Source organism: Camelus bactrianus, chromosome 3 (genome assembly GCF_048773025.1).
Source record: "Camelus bactrianus isolate YW-2024 breed Bactrian camel chromosome 3, ASM4877302v1, whole genome shotgun sequence".
Lineage (NCBI taxonomy): Eukaryota > Metazoa > Chordata > Mammalia > Artiodactyla > Camelidae > Camelus > Camelus bactrianus.
The window spans coordinates 36,933,271-36,956,568 of NC_133541.1; the positions used below are offsets into that span (position 1 = coordinate 36,933,271).

Below are 23,298 nucleotides of genomic sequence, written 5' to 3' on the forward strand. Positions count from 1 at the left end.
TACTAAAATCATGGACAGTTTAATAACAAATCTCATGAGGCATCTCTGAAGAAAGAGCAAAGAGAACTGGCCAATGGACCAGGCAGCAAGGGACAGTCAGGCTGGCCTCACTTGCATGGGAGCTGGAACTGTCATCTCAGGTTGAGGGCGGGTAGCGAGTTGGGGGAGAGGAGCCCATCTCTGGTATAGAGACTTGTCCTCAGTCTAAGGAAGGCTTGTCCTCAGCAGTATGTATTCCACCCAGCTTTGGTCTGGACCTACAATTGTGCAAAGCAACCGGAGTCTCTGGATGTGGGGAGAAGAGATGAGACACAAGCAGACAGCCTCCAGAAAACTGAAGGAGAGGAGGGTAGGAATCTGTGACTTTGCATCGATCCAGGGGAGAGCAGTTACTCATGGCCATGTTCTATTTTTTTTTTTCTTACTTAACTGAATGTTATCAACTTTGGTTTTGATTTTAGAAAGCAGGTTAGATCCTTGAATTCTCTCGAAGTATTTTTTGCTCCTCTTCACCTACCTGCCCCCTCAACCAGGATGTGAGTCAGAGAGATTAAGTTGAGAAGGTGACATTTCCCAATGTGGTGCTTCTACCAGTGGACGCCTTCTTCCATTTCCTCCCTCCCAAAGCTCTTCTAGGCTGCTGGACTGGCCTTGTGGTCAGAGTAGGTGGCAACCACCAGCTGGAAAGATCCCTGACCTCCAAAGTCCCTGGGCGGTGCCAACAGCACTGCTATTAGAGAAGGTCATTCCAGAATCCTGGTGTTCCCTTTTTAAAATGCAAATGCCTGTGAAAAAGAGGATAAAGTCATTTACCCAGTACAAGACTTCTCTTAGGATGTAGTCCTACTTTACAAAGGAATTGTGTAACAATATGAATGAGGTTATCAGAGGCTTCTCTGCCTGAGGGCCAGTGTGCCATCTCTCTCTCCTCCACTTTCTACCAAAAAGACTCCTCAGGAATAAATAGAGCATTCCTGATGGAGGTAAAGGGACCTGGGAGACGCTGAAAGCAAAAAGCAAACAAAAGGCCTTCACTCTGGGACTTTACTCAGGGCTGGCTTGTTTGGCTAATTTTGTTGTTGTTTGCCCTCTTTAGGACGATGAGCAGGAAAGAGCTCTTCCCCCAACAGTGAGAGACAGGTAATTAGTAACAAATATTAACTAGTATATATAAAATAAACACCAAGTTTCTTCTGTATGGCACAGGGAACTATATTTAATATACTGTAGTCACCTATAATGAAAAAAAAATGAAAATAAATATATGTATGACTAAAACATTATGCTGTACACCAGAAATTGACACAGCATTGTAAACTGACTGTACTTCAATAAAAAAAGAAGAAGAAAAAGAAGTCAAGTTCACATTCACTGCTAGCTCTGTCTGAAAGAGAATTAATAAAATGGCCACGTTTAGGCTAACAGATTTCTTCCTTTTATGTTTGCCCTTAAAATGGTCAACTGACTTGTCTGACTGGTTGCTACTCACAGCTCCAGGCCCATTGTTAAAATAAAGCTATTAATTGTACTGTTTCTGCTTTATTCCAGTAATCAAAAGTAATAATCACACTTGGTTTCTGAGTTGTTCTCCAGGGAGAAGGTCATAGAACTGTAACCTTACAAAATGGCCTGAATTACCAAGAAGACCATGCCTTGGATGCTTACAAGATAAAGAGATCGAAGAAGTGACAACCGGTAGCCTCTATAGAATTAGTCCGGGAGGCATCAGGACACCACTCTTAAGTCTTATGACAGGAAAATGATTCTGTTGATTGTTATCGATGATTTATTGTTTGAGCTCTGGCTATGTCATCACCCTACCCCATCCCCAAGGTGAGTTTGCAGTTTTGAAGGCACTAGCCTGCTGTGAGTCCTCTTTGCCTGGCAAAGTAATAGAGTTGTTTCTTTTCTTCTCTGCTCTAAGACCTGGTCTCTGACTTTCAATCTGGCCCACCAGGGACAGGGGCTGATCTTCTGGCAACACATCCAATGGCAGTGAGACTGTAGGAGGCTGTAGGAGAGTGTTCTAGCTCAGGAGCCAGATACCCTGAACTCTGAGAACTTCCACAGCCACCAACTGCCTGTTCTATGGCCTTAGCAGGCCACAGTCTACTTTCTATGTCTCAGGTGTATATGTCAATGGGACAGAGAACACCTACTCTATCCTCTGTAGATTTTTGTAGGCCTGCAACCATTACCGCGACGAGCTTACAGTAGGAATGGCTGTGCCCCTTCCTGCCCCATTCCTACAGTGGTTCCCCAGGTGCTATGTGCTTGGAAATGAGTGAGTAGCTGGGACTGGTGCCAGGAAAGGGCCGTAGATCAGACTCAGGTGAGTAGGTCAAAAAGGGATGAACTATGGCAACTTCCTATTATCCATCCATCGTGTGTGTGTGTGTGTGTGTGTGTGTGTGTGTGTGTGTGTGTGTGTGTCTATCAATGCATTCATTTGACACATATGAATTGGGTACCCAGGGTATGCCAGGCACTCTGAGACCTTTTGTATCTCTCCTCTGGGCCTGAGTATTTGCTGGACTCTAGCAGTGAGAGAGCATGAGGGCAGTCTTTGTTTTTACTTATTCCTTTGGGACATCCAGGCAGGCATTTCTGTTCTTATCCTAAGACCAGAACCTACACGTGGCCTGGGGGCAGGGAGCAGCCCGGCCTGACAGGAGAACTCTGACTATCCTTTCTGTCCTGTTCTATTAGAGAGGCTTTGCTCCAGGACAGCTAGTAACCAGTAACTGGCAGTAGCACCAGAAAGGGGAGGTGTAATTTGGGGCTGGCAGGGGAGGGGAGATGGCAGATGAAGTTCACTTGGCATCATCCTCCCACCTGGTCTCCACCTCTGCCTTCTGCTTCTCTTGACCTTGACCTTCTTGCTCACTCTGCAGGCTTCCTCCTCACTGACCTGTCAGCTGAGACGTGGTCCACTTCCCTCTTCCCCCATTTCTCATCTGCTCCAGCATAAGGTAGTAATGACACATGACTGGGAAAAAAATTTCAAAGTATTTTTTAATGAAAAAAGAGCATATCGCATTTGTCAAAACTCATAGAATGTACATCGGGAGTGAATCCTAATGTAAACTATGGACTTTGGTTGATAATAATGTGTCCGAGTTGGTTCATCGATTGTACCAAATATGCCACATTGATGAGAGATGTTGAGGGTAGGGAAGTATATATGTGTGGGTGGGGAGGGCTATGTGCAAACTTTCTGTGATTTCTGCTTAATTCTGCTGTGAACCTGAAATGGCTCTAAAAAATAGTCTATTAATTTAAAAAAAGAAAAAGATCATATTGACAAGTAGGGATTTGGAGACAGATTTGGGGTGTGGTTTTAAGGCACTGCTGGAGTTTTATATAACTCCCTATTCTGTTTCACTGTTAGCTAAATTTCTGAAACTAGCATTTCCTTTTGAGAGACAGTAATCTCACTCACCCTCCTCACAACCAAGAGTCAGAAAAAGCTCCCAGAGTGAGCAAAGCCCCCGAAAAATCATGGACCCACTAGAATGGCCATCGCCCAAGGCAGAGCCTTGGCAGTGGTAAAGCCCTAAGAGTAAGGCTGCCTGTCTGGGGATCACCAGGCAGCAGACAGCAAAGGCAGGACCCGGGGGAAGGCCGGTGGCTCGGATACAGAGGGCAGGAGAGAGCTGGGAGGGTTGGTGGGGCCACTGGGAGAAAGGTTGTAGTCTGGCAGAGTTTTGGAGCCTGTTTTTGAGATTCCAGGAAGTTTTTCTCGTTCTCCTCTGTCTCCAACGCTGCTGGTTGAAATAGAGTGTTCCTGACAGTAAAGGAGGCTGGCAGGATCTGGGGAGAAAATCCATGGAAATGGTTCCAGGTGCCAGTTGGGCATTTTTACTTGGATTTTCCCATCCCCATTTAGCACCCCATTATTATACATAAAATGCAATATGTAATGTGTATGTAATTTATTGTCTGTAATGGAGTGGTAAAATACATTGTTTACCTGTATATGGCATGTATAATGAGAATTACCAGGCTCAGAACTACTTGAAAATCATTAAAAATTTTAATCCAAAGAATGTTACTTGAAATTTTAAGAAGTCTTGGGATATCAGAACTTGTATTTTATCTGAACCGAGGACTCAACCAGCATGCCTCAATTCTCAGAGGCAAATGATGTAATTTAACAGATTTTTCAGCTGTTTGTGCTTCCTTGAGTCCTGGCTCTGGAATATGTTAGAATCCAGTAATCAAAGGGAAAAGGATAAGAGAAAAACCCAGTCAGAGATGCCCAGGAGGCGACTGGTGTGTGGGCCTCATTTGGTCTTTTCTTTGCTCCCTGGAAAGTCAAAGAAAAGCCCTCCATTCTTACTAATCCATAATCATCAGGCCGAATCTACAGAACTCAAGTGGGAAAAACTACAAGCAAGAATGGGAATTTATTTCAACTCTACAAGCATTTAATGGGTGCCTTCAATGTGTTAAGTGCTGGAGTTACACAGATGAATAAGACCTAGCCCTGCCCTCAAGGAGTTTGCAACAGATTTAGGGAGAATAGAGCAGAGAAGAGAAAGAACACTAACAATTGCTGAAGACCTAATTCATTCATTCACCTAACAAAAACTTCTAAGTGTCCATTGTGCACCAGATATTATTTTAGGTGCTGGGGATGCAGGAGGGAAAAGCCAGATGCGGGACCCCTGCTCTTAATGGAGGTTTCATTCCAGTGGAGCAGACAAACATGCATTTTAAAAACGCCATGCTTACAGTATGGTGGCTTCTCAAAAAGTTAAACATAAAATTACCACATGATCCAGCGATTCCACTTCTAGGTCTCCACCCCAAAGAATGAAAGTAGAGATTAAAACAGATATTTGTGTACCTGTTTTCATAGCAGCATTATTCACAATAGCAAAAAGGTGGAAACAACACAGTGTCTTTTGATGCATGAGTGGATAAACCAAATGTAGTATAGATGTACAATGACATATAATTCAGTCTTAAAAAGAAATGTTCTTACACAGGCTACAACATGGATGAACCTTGAAAACACTATGCTAAGTGAAATGAGCCAGACACAAAAGGACAAATGTTATATAATTTCACTTTATATGAGATACCTAGAATATGAAAATTCATAGAGACAGAATGTGTAATAGAGGTTACCAGGGGCTGGAGGGAGGGATAATGGAGAGTTATTGTTTAATGAGTAGAGAGATTCAGTTTGGGAAGATAAAAAGTCCTGGAAATGGATAGTGGGGATTCTTGTGCAATGCTGTGAATGTGCTTAATGCCACTGAATTGTGTACTTAAAAATGGTTGAAATGGTAAATTTTATATTGTCTATTTTACCACAATAAATAAACTAACAAAGAAACAAAAAATGTCATGCTGATAAGAAGGGCAAGAGATGACTGGGTATGGACGTTAGTCTGGGTGGTCACAGATGGCCTTCCTGAGGAGTTGCCATCCCAGCTAAGATCTGAGCATCAAGAATAAGCACAAAGTGGACAATCAGAGGGAAAAGCATACCTAGGAGATGGAAGCAACCATCGTGTTTCTAAGCTCTTAGGCATGTATGCACATTCTCCCTTAGAGTTACTTATGCACTTAAGTGGGAAGATAACGACTGAAATAGAGGCAGGTTTAAGAATACAGAGAAGAAGGAAATACATTCTGACTCAGAAAATTTGAGATGGATTTATGGAGGTAGTATTTTACTTGGGACTTAAGCCATAGGTAGAGAGAAATTCATGGGGAGAAAGGCTAAAAAAATGTCCTACATGGAAGGAGGAGTATGAGCAAAGACTCAAAGTTGGAGTTTAGATATTTTTTTTTAAAAGAAAGATTTAATTTGAAGGCTGTAGAAAAATGTAGAGCTATGCTTTTCACAATGGAGTGCTAGGGACCAGGGATGTATGTATGAGCCATGGAGCAACTGTCATCCCGGAGGTCAATTTTGCTCAAACTACTTAGCTTTTCACACAATTTTAACTAAAATTTTAAAGTTGAAAATTACACTATGTCACAATAAACAGTTGTATTATGGAATATAATGGAGTATTTATATACATTTTACAGGTATTTCAGCTTTCAGATGACTGCCTGGCTGCATACTAGACTGTTGTCCATATGTACATATATATCTACTTTCCTCTATGATTAGGGAACATTTCACTGAAAAAGTTTGAGAATGACTGAATTGTAAATGGTATCCTTACATAGACAGTTATCAATTAATTCATGAAACTTTCCCACATGACACAGTGCCATGGTCCCTCTTCCTTCTCCTGTCCCTGGACACTGGCTGTAACAAAGGCTGCCTTTGTTGCAGTTTTCACCAGGGCCTGCACTGACTCTGGGGAAGGTGATGGAAGCAATCTGTCATCATTTTGCCCTGTCAGTGACATTCCACACAGCAGTGTTATGCGGGCCCCTAGCCACCAGTTTCCCTACCCCAGGGCTCCTAATCCAGGCTATAGTCAGAGAACTTTGCTCTTCCCCCTCATCATCTCACCCCACAGCAAAACTCCCATTATGGGGTGAACAATCCTGGTTTTGCCAAGTGGCTAGTTAGTGGGGTAAGCTGCCTGTAGTGTGGCAATGGTTATAATGATGGGTGCCTGGGATGGGGTTTACCCTGATGCCTTCAAGGGCAGGCGGTTAATGGTGTGTGATGTAGGGGCTGTGCCACAATTGGGCGGCTTGGGAGGGCCAATGGTAAATTGAGGATCAGCAGAAAACCTGCCTATAAGAATTTAAATTTGATTTAAAGTGCTAGTGATTGCAGCTTGCAGCTCTGGATTAAAGTGTCAGTCTCTTTAAAGAGAGCAAGAAAGTGGCTGTTTAAAATCCTGCTCAGAATCAGATCAGTAAGAGAAAAGGACATAGCTCTGTTTCATTAACCCGAGTTTGTTTTTCTGAGAGGAGGGGCTGTATGAGAGGAGAATGTGTATGGAGGAACTTCCTGGTAGGGACTTCACTGAGAATCCTGTTAGGGCTAATGAGGTTTCCTTTGAAAAAGGTGCTTCTCCTGCAAGAAAAGTTGCCAAGGGCATTTAGGTTAAACCTTGTTCTAACTCAGGCAGTGAAAGGCAGCCCTGCCAGCCCACTGGCCATCATGATTCTCAAAGTTTAGAGCTGTTACACGTATGAATAGACACAAAACAGGAAGGAAAAAGCTTTAGAGCTGGTATATGTGATTTTCTTGTTGCGTCTGGGACTAGAAACAGAAAATAGTCCTTGTTGTTTTTTCTGGAAACAAGAGAGCCTAACCCTGATAAGACCAACTGACAGATAAGAGAGATTTATGGAATTTAGCTGGGTAAGTAGCCTCAGGGCTAAACTTCCAGATTTTTAAGGATTTAGAATAAGATTTATGGCACAAGGTCAGTGAATGGTAATCTCTAGCTATAGAGAGATAAAATACTACTTGTATAACATAGATCTTATTCTTTCTAAGAATTCATAAACAAGGAAAAATAATGATAAAGATTTAAAAGACACAGACACTAAAAATAAAATTAGTTGAGCATTTCCCCTCTACCAGGCACTGTTGTGACCTTTATAACAATCCTTAGAAGGAAGTAATTATCCCCGTTTTACAGATGAGGACACTCGGGTCAGAGAGGTAAAGAAATTTGTCCAAGTCACCCTTTCATCCAACCAGTAAATGACTCTAGGGACCATGGCCTTTCTACTCGGATTTTTATGGGAAAAAAACCCCAGTGTGGATGGAGTGGATATTCAGGGCTCTGGGATTTTAGTCAGAAAGGCTTGGGAAGAAGCCTGGCCCAGGTTGGATCTATGTCGGTCTCACAGTATGATGATCCATGTTCTGACCCAAAGTTGGAGTAGGGAAGAGATTGCTGTCTCACTTCTGATTGCCTACCTGGTAAAGAGCAAGCCGTGGAGCAGGAACTTGAAGGTTCTTTGTTGTCTATTTCCTGGCTAGTTCTAGTCCATCTCCCCCATCATCATCATGTGCTCATCAGTCTACCCTCCCCTAGGGAGGTGTGTAGCTTCTCCAGACTCCATGCTGGGCCCTCACTGTTTCCCTTTGCTGGGTGTACCCCGAGTCTGCTTAACTGACACATTCCTACTCATTTAAATAAACTCAGTTTGGGACATCTCCTCTGTGAGCATATTCTGGTCCTTACCCCTTCATTTCCCATCTGCCAGAGAGAATTAGTCACTCCCTTGTCTCTGTCCTCAGAGCCTGGTTTCATACTTTTGCCAGAGGCATTATTGCCTTGTACCACAATGTGTGTGGGAGACTCATGCCATCTTAAGAGAGCTGTTATTTATTTTTAAATACTTCTGAATATACAGTGCTATTTTATGTGTATATCACCTAGTTTAGGCTCTAACCAAAAGTTTCTGGGCTCTAATCAAGAATGCATAATCGGAGGCAAAGAACTTCTGTTATTCACATCTCCATCAATATGAGTACTTTGCCAATTAGCATAGTTTGTGTCAGAACTTTTTTTTTTGTTGGTGAAACTGATTAACATGATGAAAGTCAGAAGTGAGATCTCCTTGGTAAATATAAAGATATTCAAAAGAAGTGCATTAGACCCTCTACTCTTGCACGAATAGGATATATATGTTCAGCTAGAATTATAACCAGTATCCTTAGGATGATGCCTGAGGTAAGCCTTTACTTGGCCTTGGGTCTAGCCATGAACTCAAGGATTCTGGTTGCCCCATTCTGACTATGCTGGGGACAGAATCCTACCTCTGGAATCCTGGCAATTGTTTTGAGAGAACCTTGCATGCAAGGTTATATACTCTCCTTTTTAATAAGTGTCTGTAGGTGCAGCCGAATTTGGCCGGTGGCTTACTTTGATCATAACTGAGTAACCCAGTTGTAGAGGAGAGTAGCTGACATTACTGATTCCTGTGGCTCCCATTTAAGCATCAGTAATCTTGCTCAGGTCAGTTTGCAAGATCTGCTGATTCTAGTGTGAGTTTCTCAAGGGCAGAAACTTACTAATCTACATAAATACTGTGAAATCTTGGAAAGTGAAAGTCATCTGGGAGATGAAGTTTAGATGCTAAAATACGAGCATTTCAGGGAAAAATGGCAGAACATAATGGAACTGAGAAAATGCAGGACCCATGATTGAAGGGGAGCTCTCTCCCCATTGTCTGGTCCTGAACTGCAGACCCAGTGACTGAGGACCCAAGCAGCCTCTAAGGACACACCTTACAAACTCACAACTAAGACCCATAAAGACCATAATCTCTGAACTAAGCAAATAAATTACTGGGGTACTCTTGAAGCAGGGCTACCTGCTCAGAATCACCTGGGATGCTTGTTGCAAATGCAAATTCCTCATCACATTTGAGACCTCCTGAATCGGCACTTGTCCCTATGGGATCCAGGTGTCTCAGTTTTTAACAGGTTTTTCAGAGGTTCTTATCTATTTAATAAAGATGAACTTAGCAACTATTAAAGGGAAATAAAGAAGCACTACTGCATTAAAGAGTCACACTGATTGTAAAAATGCATCTCAATTTGGAAATATTAAAATGTGGGTGAAATATACATCTTAGAATAAAGGCAAAATAGTATCGTATCTTCCTAGATAATAGATCTATATTTTTAACCAGGCCCTCACTGCCTAACGGAAGATGAGATAAATGTGAGGTTTCTTTTTCTATCCAGGAGCAAGCCAAAGGGAGATGTTTGGGGGCTGGGAAGTCTCTCCAGGGCCCCTCAAATTACATTAATCTGTTTTATCTTTGAGTTGCAGACTCCTTTTGCCCTGAACCCCATGTTGTTAGACAAGAAGAAGCTCTCTTCATTTTGAGATTTAAATATTGAGGCATAGAATCAGAGTAAACAACCCTGCCAAAGCCCCCTTCTAAGAAAGTCAGTGGTGAGGCAAAACACACAAGCAGTGTTCTGACTCTTGATGAAGCCACAAGGCCTCTCCTCCCCATAGGCTCTAGCACAGAGCCTTTCAACAGATGAATTCTTGACCTAAAAATTTCTCTTTTTTTCCTTTAAAATTCATAAAGGCACAACAGACAGAGTAGAGCACTGAGTGCAAATAAATCTGTCCACCAACAGTTCTGACATCTCCTGCTTAGTTCCTCAGGGAAATCACAAGGGAAAATATCACAAGGGAAAATACAGTATTCTTTAGAAAATATTTCTTTGAAAAGCAGGGGAGGAATGATGTACTTCGCCTTCACAGGCAAAACTTTTCGAAATTTCCAGTGTTTTAATTCTCCTGGTCAGTCAGTGGCATCTGTTGAGGATGTCCTCTGTGCTGAGAACTGAAATAGACTGTGGGAACGGTCAGATGAGGGTGCCAAAGAAGTAGAAAAATATGTTTCAGCCTCAAGAAACAGAAGTTCTAAATTGGGAGCTTGGGATTTGTAGATATTAACTACCGTGTATAAAATAGATAAACGCCAAGTTTCTTCTGTATAGTACAGGGAACTATATTCAATACCTTGTAATGGCCTATAATGAAAAAAGAATATGAAAAGAAATATATATGTATATGTGTGTGTATAATTTATTTATAAATATATATATATTTTATAAATGAATCACTATGCTGTGCACCCACCAGAAATTAACACAACATAAAAGGAAGGAAAGAAAGGAAGAAACGAAGTTCTAGCTCAGGAGATGGAAACAGCCCACAACTGAGATGCTTCCATCTCTGAGTGAAATTCTGGAAAGCATTTGTTCATACCTATGTTTATTAACCTGTCAGCAGCCGTGCCCCACAGTTGGGTGAAGTGAGCCATGGAAGAAACGTTGGAGGTGAGGTCTGAGTCAAGGGCTAGGGAGGATCACAGTGGGAACAGCATTCCAGGCTAAGTATTACAGACCCAGGTGAAGGCACACGGCGGGAAGAGTAAGCAGGTCAAAGGGCAGCAGGTCAAAGGGCAGCAGGCAGCAGCAGAATCCCAGGTGGCGTGGATCACGCTCTTGGGGATCACTGAGACCTAGTGCCTTCCTTCCCATCTTGTGCCACTCACCGGTTGGGTCATATTGGATAGATCACATTCCAGAGCCTGTCTCCTTGATTATAAAAATGGGATAATTAGATCTGCCTCATAGGGTTGCTTTCAGAATGAAAATAATGTGCAATGCCTGGTAGACGGTAGACGTTAAATAAATGGGCAATCTGCCTTCGGAGTAGAGAATTATTAAACGTGAAGCTGGTGAAATGAGAGAAGGAGCTGAGGTCACTGGCAAAAGGAAGGGGAACCCCAAGAACCCCAAATGTTTAAACTTTGTCATACTTTTCAGATATTGAGCTCTGAAAAATCTTTGAAAAAACAAAAACATGACATGTTGTTGACCACAACACAGGTAGATATCCTGAGCAGTCAAAATCATGGACAAAGACAGGTTTCAACTAATAAGCTGACCCTAATACTGTGGCCACAGACTCAAAGCTGTAAGTATAATTAGAAAGCAAAGATGAAAAAGACCCCTAAAGTCAATAAAAATACCTACATTATTATTTAAGCAGGTGATTTCTAATGACAGACAGCACATTAAGAAAAAAAAATCTCATCTGACTTGGACTTTATGTGTTAGGGCCCAGTGTACTTTGGATACTATCTGTGATCCTTTTTTCAGGTGGAGGGGAAAAGAAGGCTTTGTCTTTCAGCTTCCCACCTCTGTTTTGTAGAGAGCTCTATCAGTCTGAGAAGCAGATGTCACATTCAAATTCGGATGATTTGGAAAGGGTTTATTTTAGAGTGACTGTTTGCAGAAATGTGGGCATAGAAGAAGCGGAAGAGATAGTGCAGTGGCCCAGGGCTGCGACCAGAAGAACTGTTTCCAACCCTGGGCCTGAGGCTTTGAGGGGAGAAGAGAGTCATGTAGGAGCAAACTGCTTTGAGAGAAGATACAATCTTCGATTGAGGGACACAATCAGCCAGCGATGGCCTTGCAGGAAAAGAGCCAGGGGTAAAAATATTGAAGGGTAGCAGAATATGCCTCCTTGGCATAAGGATTATTTTGAGCTGATTATTTTGAGAAACAGCAGACACAGAAGAAATAGAAGTTACCCTTTTGTAAGAAACATTTTTATTTATAAAGGAACTCTCCATTGTAAGGGTGTCTCTATTAGGAAGAGAAGGATGACTCTGATGCGCAAGAGAACGTTATCAATGGAGAAGGTACTTGTTTAAATCTGTATAACAAACCGTACCGTTTACCTTCCTTTTCCAGGTAACCCCCTAGAACTGGCCTCCTCTCACACCTTTCTTTCTTTTGTCTTTAGCTGAAGTTTGAGCTAGAGTTTAAAGCCACCTCGGAGAGTTACTCCTTTTTCACAAGGTATCTCACCCATATACATGATGTACACAAGTTAATAAACTTGTTTGTTTCTTCTCTTTTTAATCTATCTTTTATTATAGGGGTCTTGGCTAAGAACTCAGAAGGTTGGAGAAAGTCAAAGCCTCAAATATGAACTTTGGGGGAGTGGGACACAATTCAATCCATAACAGCTGGCCACAGGGTTTTATACCAGTAAACTCTTTAGATGGTTTTTATGAACATGTAGGTAACTGGAATAGCTCACAGGACGTTCAGAACCTCTCATTTTTAATTTGATAGCTCATCACGTTATTCCAAACACCTTTTTCTGGTGTTGGATGTCCACTTCTACCCCTCTGACCACAGGGCCCTTGAGATACAGAGACTCTGACCTGAGTCATTGATTTCTAGTGAATTTCATTGTAATCTAGAGCTTCATTCAATCCTGTGAGTAACTTTCTATTCTTATACAGTGGCATGGGTCAACAAGTTTCCTTTTTACTGAATTTAATTTGAGTTGGGTTTCTGCCATTTGTGTCCCCAACTTCTGACTAGTCCTGACTAGGGACAGAGGGCATTTATTTGTGAGAATTTTGTTCCAGTTACCCAGGGGCAGGAAAAAATGAGATATGTCAATTGAGATTTGAGGCTAGTTTTCTAAAACAGCAACCAGCCTATCCTTATCCCTAGCAGATGTGTTCACCCCTTGAGAGATCAACATAGCTGGGGAGGGACACAGGGCCTCTGTTTAGTGACCACTGCAGCCAGTCATGATGCTTCTCAACAATGACCTTTAGAAAGATGTCATATGCAATAACACTGCTCACATTTGGCATTCACAGGATCACTCCAGCATCAGAGAAGGGTTAATCCTAGATCCCGCAGGCTGCTTGTTTCCCCGCTCTGCTTTTCCTGATGAGATGGGTGGGTTGCAGCCAGGAGGCTTTGGAGACAATAGTGGCTTCATCAACCCTCTAATAAAACGTCTTGAATTTGTTGCCTCAGAGGCTGCAGACAGCTACTGTGCTAAATTATTCACACTGACTTTTACTGGGTACCCTCCTCCCATTTCAATTACTTGGGATTTTTATAGAAAATTGGCTGTGGGAATTTGACCATTCCAACTGCCTGGTAGTAATCTGGTCTGAATAGTAAACTCAGCATGGATCGATTCTGGGACAAACCAGCGCATTCGCAAAAGAATTTGTGAGGAGCTGCCCTCTGCTGCAGAGCAAGCTAGGAATCTGTTTATACAAAATGATGCTATTTATTTGTGAGAATTTTGTGCTATTTACACAGTAGCAGGAAAAATTAGAAATGTCACTCTTCATCAAGATTTGAGGTCGGTTTTCTAAAATAGCAACCAGCCTTTTCATAAATGCTTTGACCACTGTCTAGTGGAGCTATGAAAATGCTTTTGAGATGCTTTTGAGAATCTGTATTATAATATAAAGAAATTTTGGTGTCCATGCACGAGCCATACACATAGTGGCTAAAAGCTTGGCTGGGTGCTTACTCTATGCCAGGTACTGTGCTCTGTTTATATTCATTAGCTAATTTAATCCTGTAATAATACAATGGGTAACAGCTGTGTGATCTCCATTTTGTAAATTAGGAAACTGAGGCTCTGAGAGATTGATAGGGTGAATTTAACATAGCTTCTTTTTAAAAAAATTTTTTTAAAATTATTTTTTATTTTTATTTTTTAGAAGTAATTAGGTTTATTTATTTATTTATTTTTAATGGAGATACTGGGGATTGAATCCAGAACCTTATGCATGCTAAGCAGGAACTCTACCACTGAGCTATACCCCCACCCCTGCCAATTTAATGTAGCTTCTAAGTGATGGTTTAATTTCAGAGTCTGATTCTTCATTCTTCTTAAAGCCAAAATGCTTTAAAGTTAGGTCACTTTTGAAGCAGAGAAAAATAAGTATTAAATTCTTTAATTCATTTGCTTACATGCCATAGTCAATACTAATTGTTTCTTGAATTTACTTTCATTAAGACAAATACAAGAAAATTATTTTGGAACCCCCAAACACATTGTGGTATGTTTCACATGTGGGCTCAGTCTTACTTAACTCACATCTACAGTGTTTACCTCCTGGTGTGAGAACTTGGGATGTCTAAACTTGAGGGCCTAAACTATATATCTTAGGTTTTCAGACAAGTCTGGATGGCCGTTAGGGTGGCAAGACTCACCTTTTAGGGTAGAGAGGGTCCTCTACACAAACTTGGCTCAAGGATGGGAGGCCAGCATCAGGAGAGAGCTCAATTACAACTTTTGGGATTTGCTCTTTTTCCTGGGCCAGAATCCTAGGGAGATGAAGTAGTAAAACTAAAAAAGACAGTAGCCTTTTCACTTGTATCTATAGGAGCTTGAAAGCAGAAGACACTGCTGCACTTCAGTGAGGGGACTGCTGGAGCATGTGACACGGGAGATGTTGGAATAAGGCAGGTGGGGTCTGTCCTAGATCTGACTCTCAGAGGCAGCAGTCTCCAAAACAGAAGAGAAGGAACCAGCAGGTTACATGCTGCAGCTACAGGAACTTGCAGAAGGGAACGGTACTTTCTATTCAAAGTGTTCAAAGTATTCAAATAGTCAAGTCATCTCCACTCCCACACTCACTTAATACATCCAGGAACTCCTCGGCTACTTGGGAGAATTTTAAGGGAGCTAGATGCCTCAAAAATGTGAGTGGGTCAGGGTTACAGAAATACTATCCTGTTGCCATTAGTGAAATTCTGATGGTCTTGGGAAATACAGATCAATGCAAATTAAGAAAATAAAACTTAAAAAAAATATTTTGAAGCTTTTTTTTTTTTTGAGAAATATGCAAAGACAGACAAGTAAGACTCTTTCTTAATTTGGCCTTGGATGGAAACCTTGGCTCTTCAAAGATCTCATTTGATACAGCTTTCTTCTTCTCCACGACTTGACTAAAGTTAGGTCATAGGAACAGAACAGGAAGTTTTTTACCTTAACTATGAATAGACAGATCTTTAGAAGTGTGCTCAGTTCATTACAAAGAAACGTGGTTAGTGAGGATCTCAATGTTAATGGAAGGATCACAGATATCCAATAGCTCATTGAGCAGCTATTAATCTGAAAACACACATAAACTAAGTCCATCAGCATCATGCTCAGCATTTTACTAGATCAAACTATCTAAAAATAAATTGATCATGCCCTATTCTATCAATCAAATACCACATTCTGTAGAAGCTACATAAAAAATGCACTTCAAATGGTCCTAAGTAATGGTACTCTTGACGTTGAGTTCTCCCAGTATTCAAGTCACTTCCTGAGCTCTCACCACTGTGTGACTTTTCATCATGTACAATTCAAAGAGACTTGGGCTCCAGTGGGTTATCATTAGCAGGTCACTGTCTTCTTAGTACTTTATTTAACTTTCATTCTTATTGTGATCAAATGCTGGAGAGGGGTTTTATTTTTCCAAATGTATTTACCATGAGCCAGACACGGTAAATCAGGACATGGAAGTAAGAAAACAGGAATTCTGTCCTGTATATTGTGTGTTCTGGAGCACCTGAGGCAATTCAGAGTCTTACAAGTACCTTATTTTAGTGCTTCCAGGACACTTTGGAAGAAAAATTCTAATCAAGATCTCAATGTTAAAATTTCAAAATGGAACTACAAATTTATGATACTGTGGCAAAAGATTCATCGATATTTCAGCTTCTTAGGCTGTTTAATTTTCCTGTTTAATGGGAAGAGAACATAAACTGTCTTTGTCAACAAGGAGACTTTAGGGCTTATGTAGTAATGGAAACTAAAAATTCAGAGCAGAGAGATCTAAACCAATAGAAAAGTTCCACTTAAACTTGGTCTCCAGCAGTTTCCATCTCTAAGGTGAATAAAGGAAAAAACAACTGTCAACACTGAGCTCCCCTTACTGCCCCCAGGACATGTGGTTTTACAAAGCCTCTGGTAAACTAGGTCATTACAAATTGATTATTGATACTCATATGAAAGTCTGCCAATTTTCCCCCTATGGCTAGAAGGGTTAGAAGAGTGCTTTCTTTTTATATTTTGAAACTTATATGTTCAGTGAAAACAGCCTAAATTGGATGTTATAATGAGTAGTGTTTTTGAGCACCAGAATTCGTTTGAGCTATGTCTCACCCAATCTCAGGCCATGGTGTTTGGTGAAAAGCTCCCTATCTTGTATTCCTGGGGGTGTTATGTGTGTGTGTTAGTTATCTATTGCTGTATAACAAACAACCTAACTTAATGGCTTAAAACAACCAACAATATCTGGTAGCTTCTATGGGTCAGGAATTTGAGTGTAGCCTTTCTGTCTGTCTTGCCCTTAAGATTTCTCATGAAACTGCTATAAGGTGTTAGTTAGTGTTGAAATCATCTTAAGGCTCAGCTGAGGGGAGATCTCCTAAGCTCACCCACATGGCAGTTGGCAGGTGTTGAGTTCTTGCTGTCCTTGGACAGAGCCATCAATTTCTTGCCACGTAGCTCTCTTCATAGGGCAGTTCACAGTATGGCAGGATGAGTGAGGCAGAAGTCGCAGTCTTTCTGTAGCATAATCTCGGAAGTGATAACATCACTTTTGCTGAATTCTATTCATTAGAAGTGAGTCCAGCCTACACTCAAGAAGGGGAGAATACATGAGGTCAGGAAAACCAGGAGACAGGAACCAGTGGAGGCCATCTTAGAGGCCGTCTACCACAGGCTGTGCTGACAAGCCTGGGAAATTATCTGGAGTGTTCCATTTCTCTGGCTGCAGTGATTGGCTCATGGATGGATACCTGATCCAAGTCAGGTCAATGAGACTTAACGTTGGAATTTTGGCCAGAGCTCTTGGAAAAGAGACATTCTCTCTCCACTGGAGTTTGTAGGGTATCAGCCTGGACCTTCAGTGGCTGGCTCTGTCACTGTCTAGGGAAAGCATCTTGAAAATAAGGCCAACATAGAGAAAAATATAACCCAAAGAAGAAAGTAAAATATTACTGGTGTCATTATTTGAATACCTTGATCCACATATACTTAAGGGCAATTCTATCCCTAAATTTTCTGTTATATGTCCCAATAAAAAGCTTCTCTTTTTTGCTTAAGCCACTTTGAACTGGGCTTTTGTCATTTGTTGCTAAAGCTACTGATAGACAGATACACTGTAAAAATATATTATATTCAAAAAAATCTTTGTCTGTTCAAAAAGAATCAGCAAGATCTTAGCGTTGGCCAGTGATGGTACACCAAATCACTTCTTATTTGTAGTAAACTATTTGCTCAGTACCTTAATTTACTGGACCTGGACAAATGAGAGAATTTCAACTCACTTGTCCTAAGTCCTTGTCATCACAGCAGCAGGTAGAGTTGTTCTCTGTTGACTTTCAGGTGCTAGCTGGCTCCTTGTGTCTGACTGAACTTTGAGAAGTAGTGCTACTCTAAATCAGTGTTTCTCAGTCAGGGGTGTTTGGCAATGTCTGGAGACATTTTTGGTTGTTATAGCTAAGGGAGGGAGATGTGCTACTGTCATCTAATGAGAAGAGGTCAAGGATGCTGCTAAACTTTTGACAACGTACAGGACTACCACCTCCCCACCCACAAAAAGAATTATCTCACCCCAAATCTCCATAGAGTTGAGGTTGAGAAAGCCTGTCGTAAACCATCTGTGGGTAACTTAGCAAATTACAGTGAAAGATTGCGTTAGCTTGTTCCTGGTTAAATAATAATACAGGAAGGTTCAAGCTTGAAGATGTCAGAGCGTACTGACTTGGAGGGGAGTTGTCTTAACCCTGCCTCCCATGGTAGACCCTAAAGCTTGGAAAGTGACATGACAGAGAAAGGGTTCTTAACGTTTTTTCAAAACTATTTTAAAATGAATTCCTCAGGCATATATTTGCATCCTCCGTTCTGTTCTCATAGAAAGATTTCCATTTCAGGATGATCTGGGATGCCGAGTAAGGAAAGAAAATGACGTAGGATTTCTGGTGGGATCTGGTGCCACATCATGCTTACAGACACAAATCCACAATGAGATCCAAATTTTAAAGATTAAGGGCTTTTTCTTCTAGCTGGAAAATGGGGCAATTAGTATTTAATCTAAGACATTAGGATTGAATGGAAAAATCAGGAATAAAAACATTCCTACTTTTTGTACTAGCAGGAAATTTATTTTTTGTATGATCAGATGGTGTTTAGCTTCTCTGCTTCCATCCCTTCCTAGGGATGTGTTTTGAGCCCCATCCAGTATTGCCACGAATAGAGACTTGTTCTCTCATTTGCTTTTTCATTGATTCAGTAAATGCTTGCATATTCCCCAAAGTGCTTAGCACATAGTGAGTATTCAATACCCTTTACACCGTGCTTTGTTCTAAGAGAGCCTCCAGTTGCCAATAATATGTTCTCCTGTGCCCTCCTGAAGGATAGGGGCTGTAGGAGGAGTAAGGGCTATTATCCAAGGTTTCAGGGCTGCCTGGCACAGTGGAGGTCAGTTGTATTAAACAAGAGGGGACCAGTGGGGCTAGAATTCAGCCCATGCACCCCTTCCTAAACTGTATACCTGACCCAGAGCTATGTTCACCAAAGACACTGACCATTAGCCAAGCCATGCTCCCTGTGGACTACATTCCTCCAGAAGGGATGCCTCTGCCTTCAGCAGAGGTTAGTGGAGGTTCTGGTGTGCACTCTTTCCAGGCACCCAGAAGAGTACAGGTTTCCATGCCTCTCTCCATGGAACTTGGAGTCCACTGGAAAATTCCATCACCTACAGAGGCAAAAATGAATTTTAGAAAACTGTAGTAATTCAAAGCAAAACAAACAACCTATTTTCCTGAGGGTATTTGAATTTGGCTTCTGACAAAAATAAGCCCATTTCAATGACATCATACAGCCATGTTTATCTTTTCCTGCCATCTCCATTTAGAGCGAGCTCAGTTCTTGTCTCTGGCCAAAACGAACAGCTGGACCCCTTTTGCAACATTAAGAAGCCACTCTTTTATTTAGTGCTGAGAAATCTCTTTAAAGGAATGTTTCACAGAACTGTGCTCAGTGCCCTGCTTTTCTGTAGGGAAACAAATCCAGGATGGTTTTAAGGGTAATCAATTATCACAGAGTCAAAGTTCATATCATTAAACCAGGTTATTGTGTCAGTGGATGTTTCACTTAGTATGTATTTAAAAGGGCTGACCAACTCCTTTTTCACTTCAATCTCTGCCAATAAATAAATGTTAAATATTATAGTCCACATGACTGAGTCTATTTTCCTCTACACAAGGCTGTTATTAATGTAACTTTTATTGAGCACCTACTGTATGTAAGCCTCAATTTTTGGATGCTATGGTGAATGTATAGGTGAAAGAGACACTCTTTCTCCTCTCTGGAAGATATTGGGAAGCTATCACCCCATATAAAATATCTGAATAAGCCATGTGATAATCACCACTTGCTGAAGGAGCCTTTAGAAGTCAGAGGAGGGAATCTGAGAGGAGAGAGATTTGAACTGGGCTTAAAATGATGTGCAGGACTTTTCTGAGTAGATGTGGCAGCAGCAGAGTTGCACATGATTGATTATGCTGTACAAGCTCTTGGGGGAGCAGCCACTTTCACCACAGCTATTCATTATCAGTGAATACCATGGTCCGCGAGTTTCAGCTCCCACTGCAAAACCCAAACCAGTGCAGATGGCATTGTACATTGACCCTCTTTAACAGAGAAGACAAAATCCTTATCTTTACCTCCACTCCGATTATACAGAAAGGGATCCCAAGAAGGCTGGCATGTCCTTGCTCTGGCCAGCAGTCCAGTCTCTGAAAAGTTTGAGGGGCTCATGGCAGTCTTGGGAAGATGCTAGTCATTGGTCCAATGAGCATCTGATCCTGGGAGTACATTTCCCTTGTACGATCCTGCATTCAATCTCACTCCCCTTCTACCTCCTAGGCCATGTTTCTCTTAGCTCAGCTTCCCAGAGATGTGCAGAGGCCAGGGTAATGGATCCAGACAAAACATGTCCTTGGCAGAGATGCCAAGATAAAGCCCTGAAGAACAAAGGAAGTCTAGCAGATAACTGGCTTGTTCTGAAGGAACCCAGAAGGTTATGATTGCAGTGACTTGTTGACACCAGCGGGGGATGGAAATTGGGCCTTGCAAACTGAATCCCAGCTTGTCTGTGTATCTTGGTGGCCTGGATGCAGTCAAATCTGGCATGCATGCAGGTTGAGTGAAGGCTGGGCGCAGGATGCTGTGGGGCTCCTTCTCAGTGGTGTGGCCTTTCCCAGGAACCCAGCCAAACCAAGAAGAAGGGGGCTGAGCCACACAGGGAGCTGTGTGCTCTGACCACCAGAGGGGCTGCTTCAGGCCAGGGAGGGATAAGGAGATTTGTCCTGGTTTCTTTGAAAAGAAAATACACAAGTTCATTCTATTTAGCCAAGCCTCAGGCAGATAAGAAGTATCCCTTCCAATTCAGGGCAGTGTCTTTCTGATACTAGAACCACTTGGTTTGCTAGCTAAAGAGGCTAAAAACCTCAGGCTTCCTGAACTTGAATCTGAGAATGGAACCTGGCAAATTTGCAAAGTTTAACACACGCCCCACATGAGTCCTCTGCCATGATCAGTAAAATCCTGCATCTAGCTACAAATAGGACTGGGAAGCTTGTGTTTTGTATACCAAGCAGGCGTGGTGGTTTCCAGAAGAACTAAATCAAATTCAAGACATTCACTCACTTCCCCAAACATATTTAGATCCTGAAGCTGAGACACTGCGATGATTTAGAACTAAATAGTTCACTGACTGCAGTGGTACCACACCTACCTCAGCTAGATGCCTAACAAAATATTGCAAGACAATTTACACATTGGAGCCTCCATTTTTGCATTTTCAAAAGGCTAGAGTTGGCTGGTTGAACGGAGTTGGAACCAAGAGTTCATCTGGTTTTGTCTGGGTTGAACACAGGACCCTGACAAAGGAAATGGGCTCCAGTAACCAGTGACCAGCATCTGCTTTTATTCTGCTGAGGTTTAGTGGTTGAGAACCTAGGGTTTGATGCAAGACCTTCCTGTTTGTTTGAAACCAAGCTCTGACACTCATTGGCCATATGACTTTTGGCAAGTTACTTAACATCTCAATTTTCCCATATAAAAGGGAGTGTGATAATAAGATATCCCTCATAGGTATTACAAGCATGTAAAGCACTTAGAATCGTGCTGCCTGGTGGAACACTCAATAAATGTTGACTGTTATGCATTTTATGGATGAATCTTTGGAAGACCGTCCAGCTTAATCACTGAGAGCTCCCCTGGGGCTCAAACATACACTTTACTGTGTATGCTGGGAGAGTAAACTATGTTCTTTTACAGTCAATGAATATTTACTAAGGCTCTAACTGTACAAAGGTAGAGAGAAAAGGCATGTATTTTATCTTCATGCAGCTATTAGTCTTGTTGGAGGATACTCATTTTATTGTTGGTTTACTTGTTTGGAATTGTACAAAGCATTATGAACAAGAGAAGCATCTGTTAGTCCTTGGAATCCTTTCTTCTTTGTTTTCATGGCAGAATCCTATTTTGATCCTGACAACAGTCCTGCGCAAATCAGGCAGTATTTAGGAAGGCACTTTTCAATATTCAATGGCTTGAGGGGTTCTCAGGAGGCCCTTGGAAGCCAGTGGGGGTGGGGGGGTAAAATGAATGTAAGGGTTTCCCTGTCCCTCTTCCAAATACACATACACACATTTCCTCGGATCAGAATATTGTTCTAATGGATCTGAACTTCCTCAGGAGGCTGTCATTAAATCAAGATTCTGCTGGGTGTAGAGGGTGGTATGGAGGAAGAAATTCAGCATTTGGCTCTTTCCTGTAAGTTAGAACTTCTGAGAGGATGGCCTTGGCATAGCTCTGAGGCTTAGGAAGGGGAGGCAGAGCCTCAGGGCTCTTTCTCATGGAGGTATTTGTTTCCCTTTGTTTGTTTCTTTTAATAACTTGGAGCCCGTAAACAGTTTAGTCCATGGTCCCAGAGGATAAAACCATTTCTGAGCACCTACCTCACATAGAAACTTCACTCAGAATTACACACATAAAACCCACAAACATTGGGATGAAAGGAGGGAATCAAACTTCAGATTAAGGTAAAATGCGCTACAAATCTGAAAGATAAACAATACACTCTAACCCATTTTATAAATACACTCCATTTAGAAATATTAAAAAATTATTGACCTTTTCATTTATAAAATAAGCATTTTTATAATAATTAATGCTTATCACTGTATTAGTTTCAGTGCAGTGAAAATTTACTAATTGAATTTACTTAAAAATTTAAAATTTTTGCTACATATAGGATCACAAACTACTGAGCTTTAAATTTTGCAGTTTTAAAGCAGCCAGAAAATAATTTCTCAGTGATGAATTTCTGAATTTTGTGTTCAGAACATCTTTTCCTTCCTCACTGATAGTTATAAACACATTTTGTGTTTTTGAGAGTCTGAAAAACACTTGTGTTAATCTGGCCTATTTGGTGGAGAGTATTTCCAAAGATGGGTTTATCATAATCAGAAGCCTTAATTATTGTTATTAACATAACGGATAAGACTTTTAAATCCATTATCTCAGAAGCTTTGGCACTGGAATCTAAAATAGACCCTATAAGCCTGCAGAGGGCCCTTCATTTAAACAAGACACAGATGCCTCTGTGGTGTGAATAAATGAGATCTTCAGGCCTGAGAACAAGGGTCCCTGCTCCTTTCTGAACGTTCACCCGGCCCTGGGGGGCTCTAACGCTTCCAGATCCTCTACCACTTCCCTGTCCCCATGCTGGCCCCCACCTCTCCAGCCCAATAAGGACAAGAACTGGCCTTTTGTTTTTCCTCTTGTTTTTCAATAGATTTAATTTTGAAAATGCTGGCATCTGTTCAATATGAAAAGGGAAAATTTAAGAAAATAAACACAGAAAATAAAAACAATACAAAAGCTGCCAAGTTTCTAAAGCACCTGCTTCAGTTCCCAAGCTTCCCTGTAAAATCAGTGCTGGATCTTCGGCCCCGACGCGGAGGAG

At 41.5% G+C, this 23,298-nt stretch overlaps 1 protein-coding gene and 1 long non-coding RNA gene across 9 annotated transcripts in view; one reads left to right on the forward strand and one right to left on the reverse strand.

Annotated features, from left to right (window-relative positions):
* SNX18 (sorting nexin 18) overlaps positions 1-23,298 on the forward strand; it is a 234,912-nt gene that overhangs the window by 58,290 nt on the left and 153,324 nt on the right. Inside the window, exon 2 of one of the 5 annotated variants that reach the window (XM_074358124.1) lies at positions 1,097-14,546. The exons of the other annotated variants lie outside the window; for them this stretch is intronic. Within the exon in view, the coding sequence (XP_074214225.1) occupies positions 1,097-1,104 (8 nt within the window). The 3' untranslated portion in view covers positions 1,105-14,546. Of the gene's footprint in view, positions 1-1,096; positions 14,547-23,298 lie in introns of those variants that run through there. 5 annotated transcript variants of the gene reach the window in all.
* Positions 247-23,298, reverse strand: part of LOC141576020 (uncharacterized) — a 67,906-nt gene continuing 44,854 nt past the window's right edge. For 3 of the 4 annotated variants that reach the window (XR_012504201.1, XR_012504198.1, XR_012504200.1), the window contains 2 exons: positions 18,848-19,017; positions 16,417-16,891 (listed from right to left, as the gene is read on the reverse strand). This is a non-coding gene — a long non-coding RNA (uncharacterized LOC141576020). Of the gene's footprint in view, positions 786-16,416; positions 16,892-18,847; positions 19,018-23,298 lie in introns of those variants that run through there. The other variant, XR_012504202.1, reaches the window with a different exon arrangement.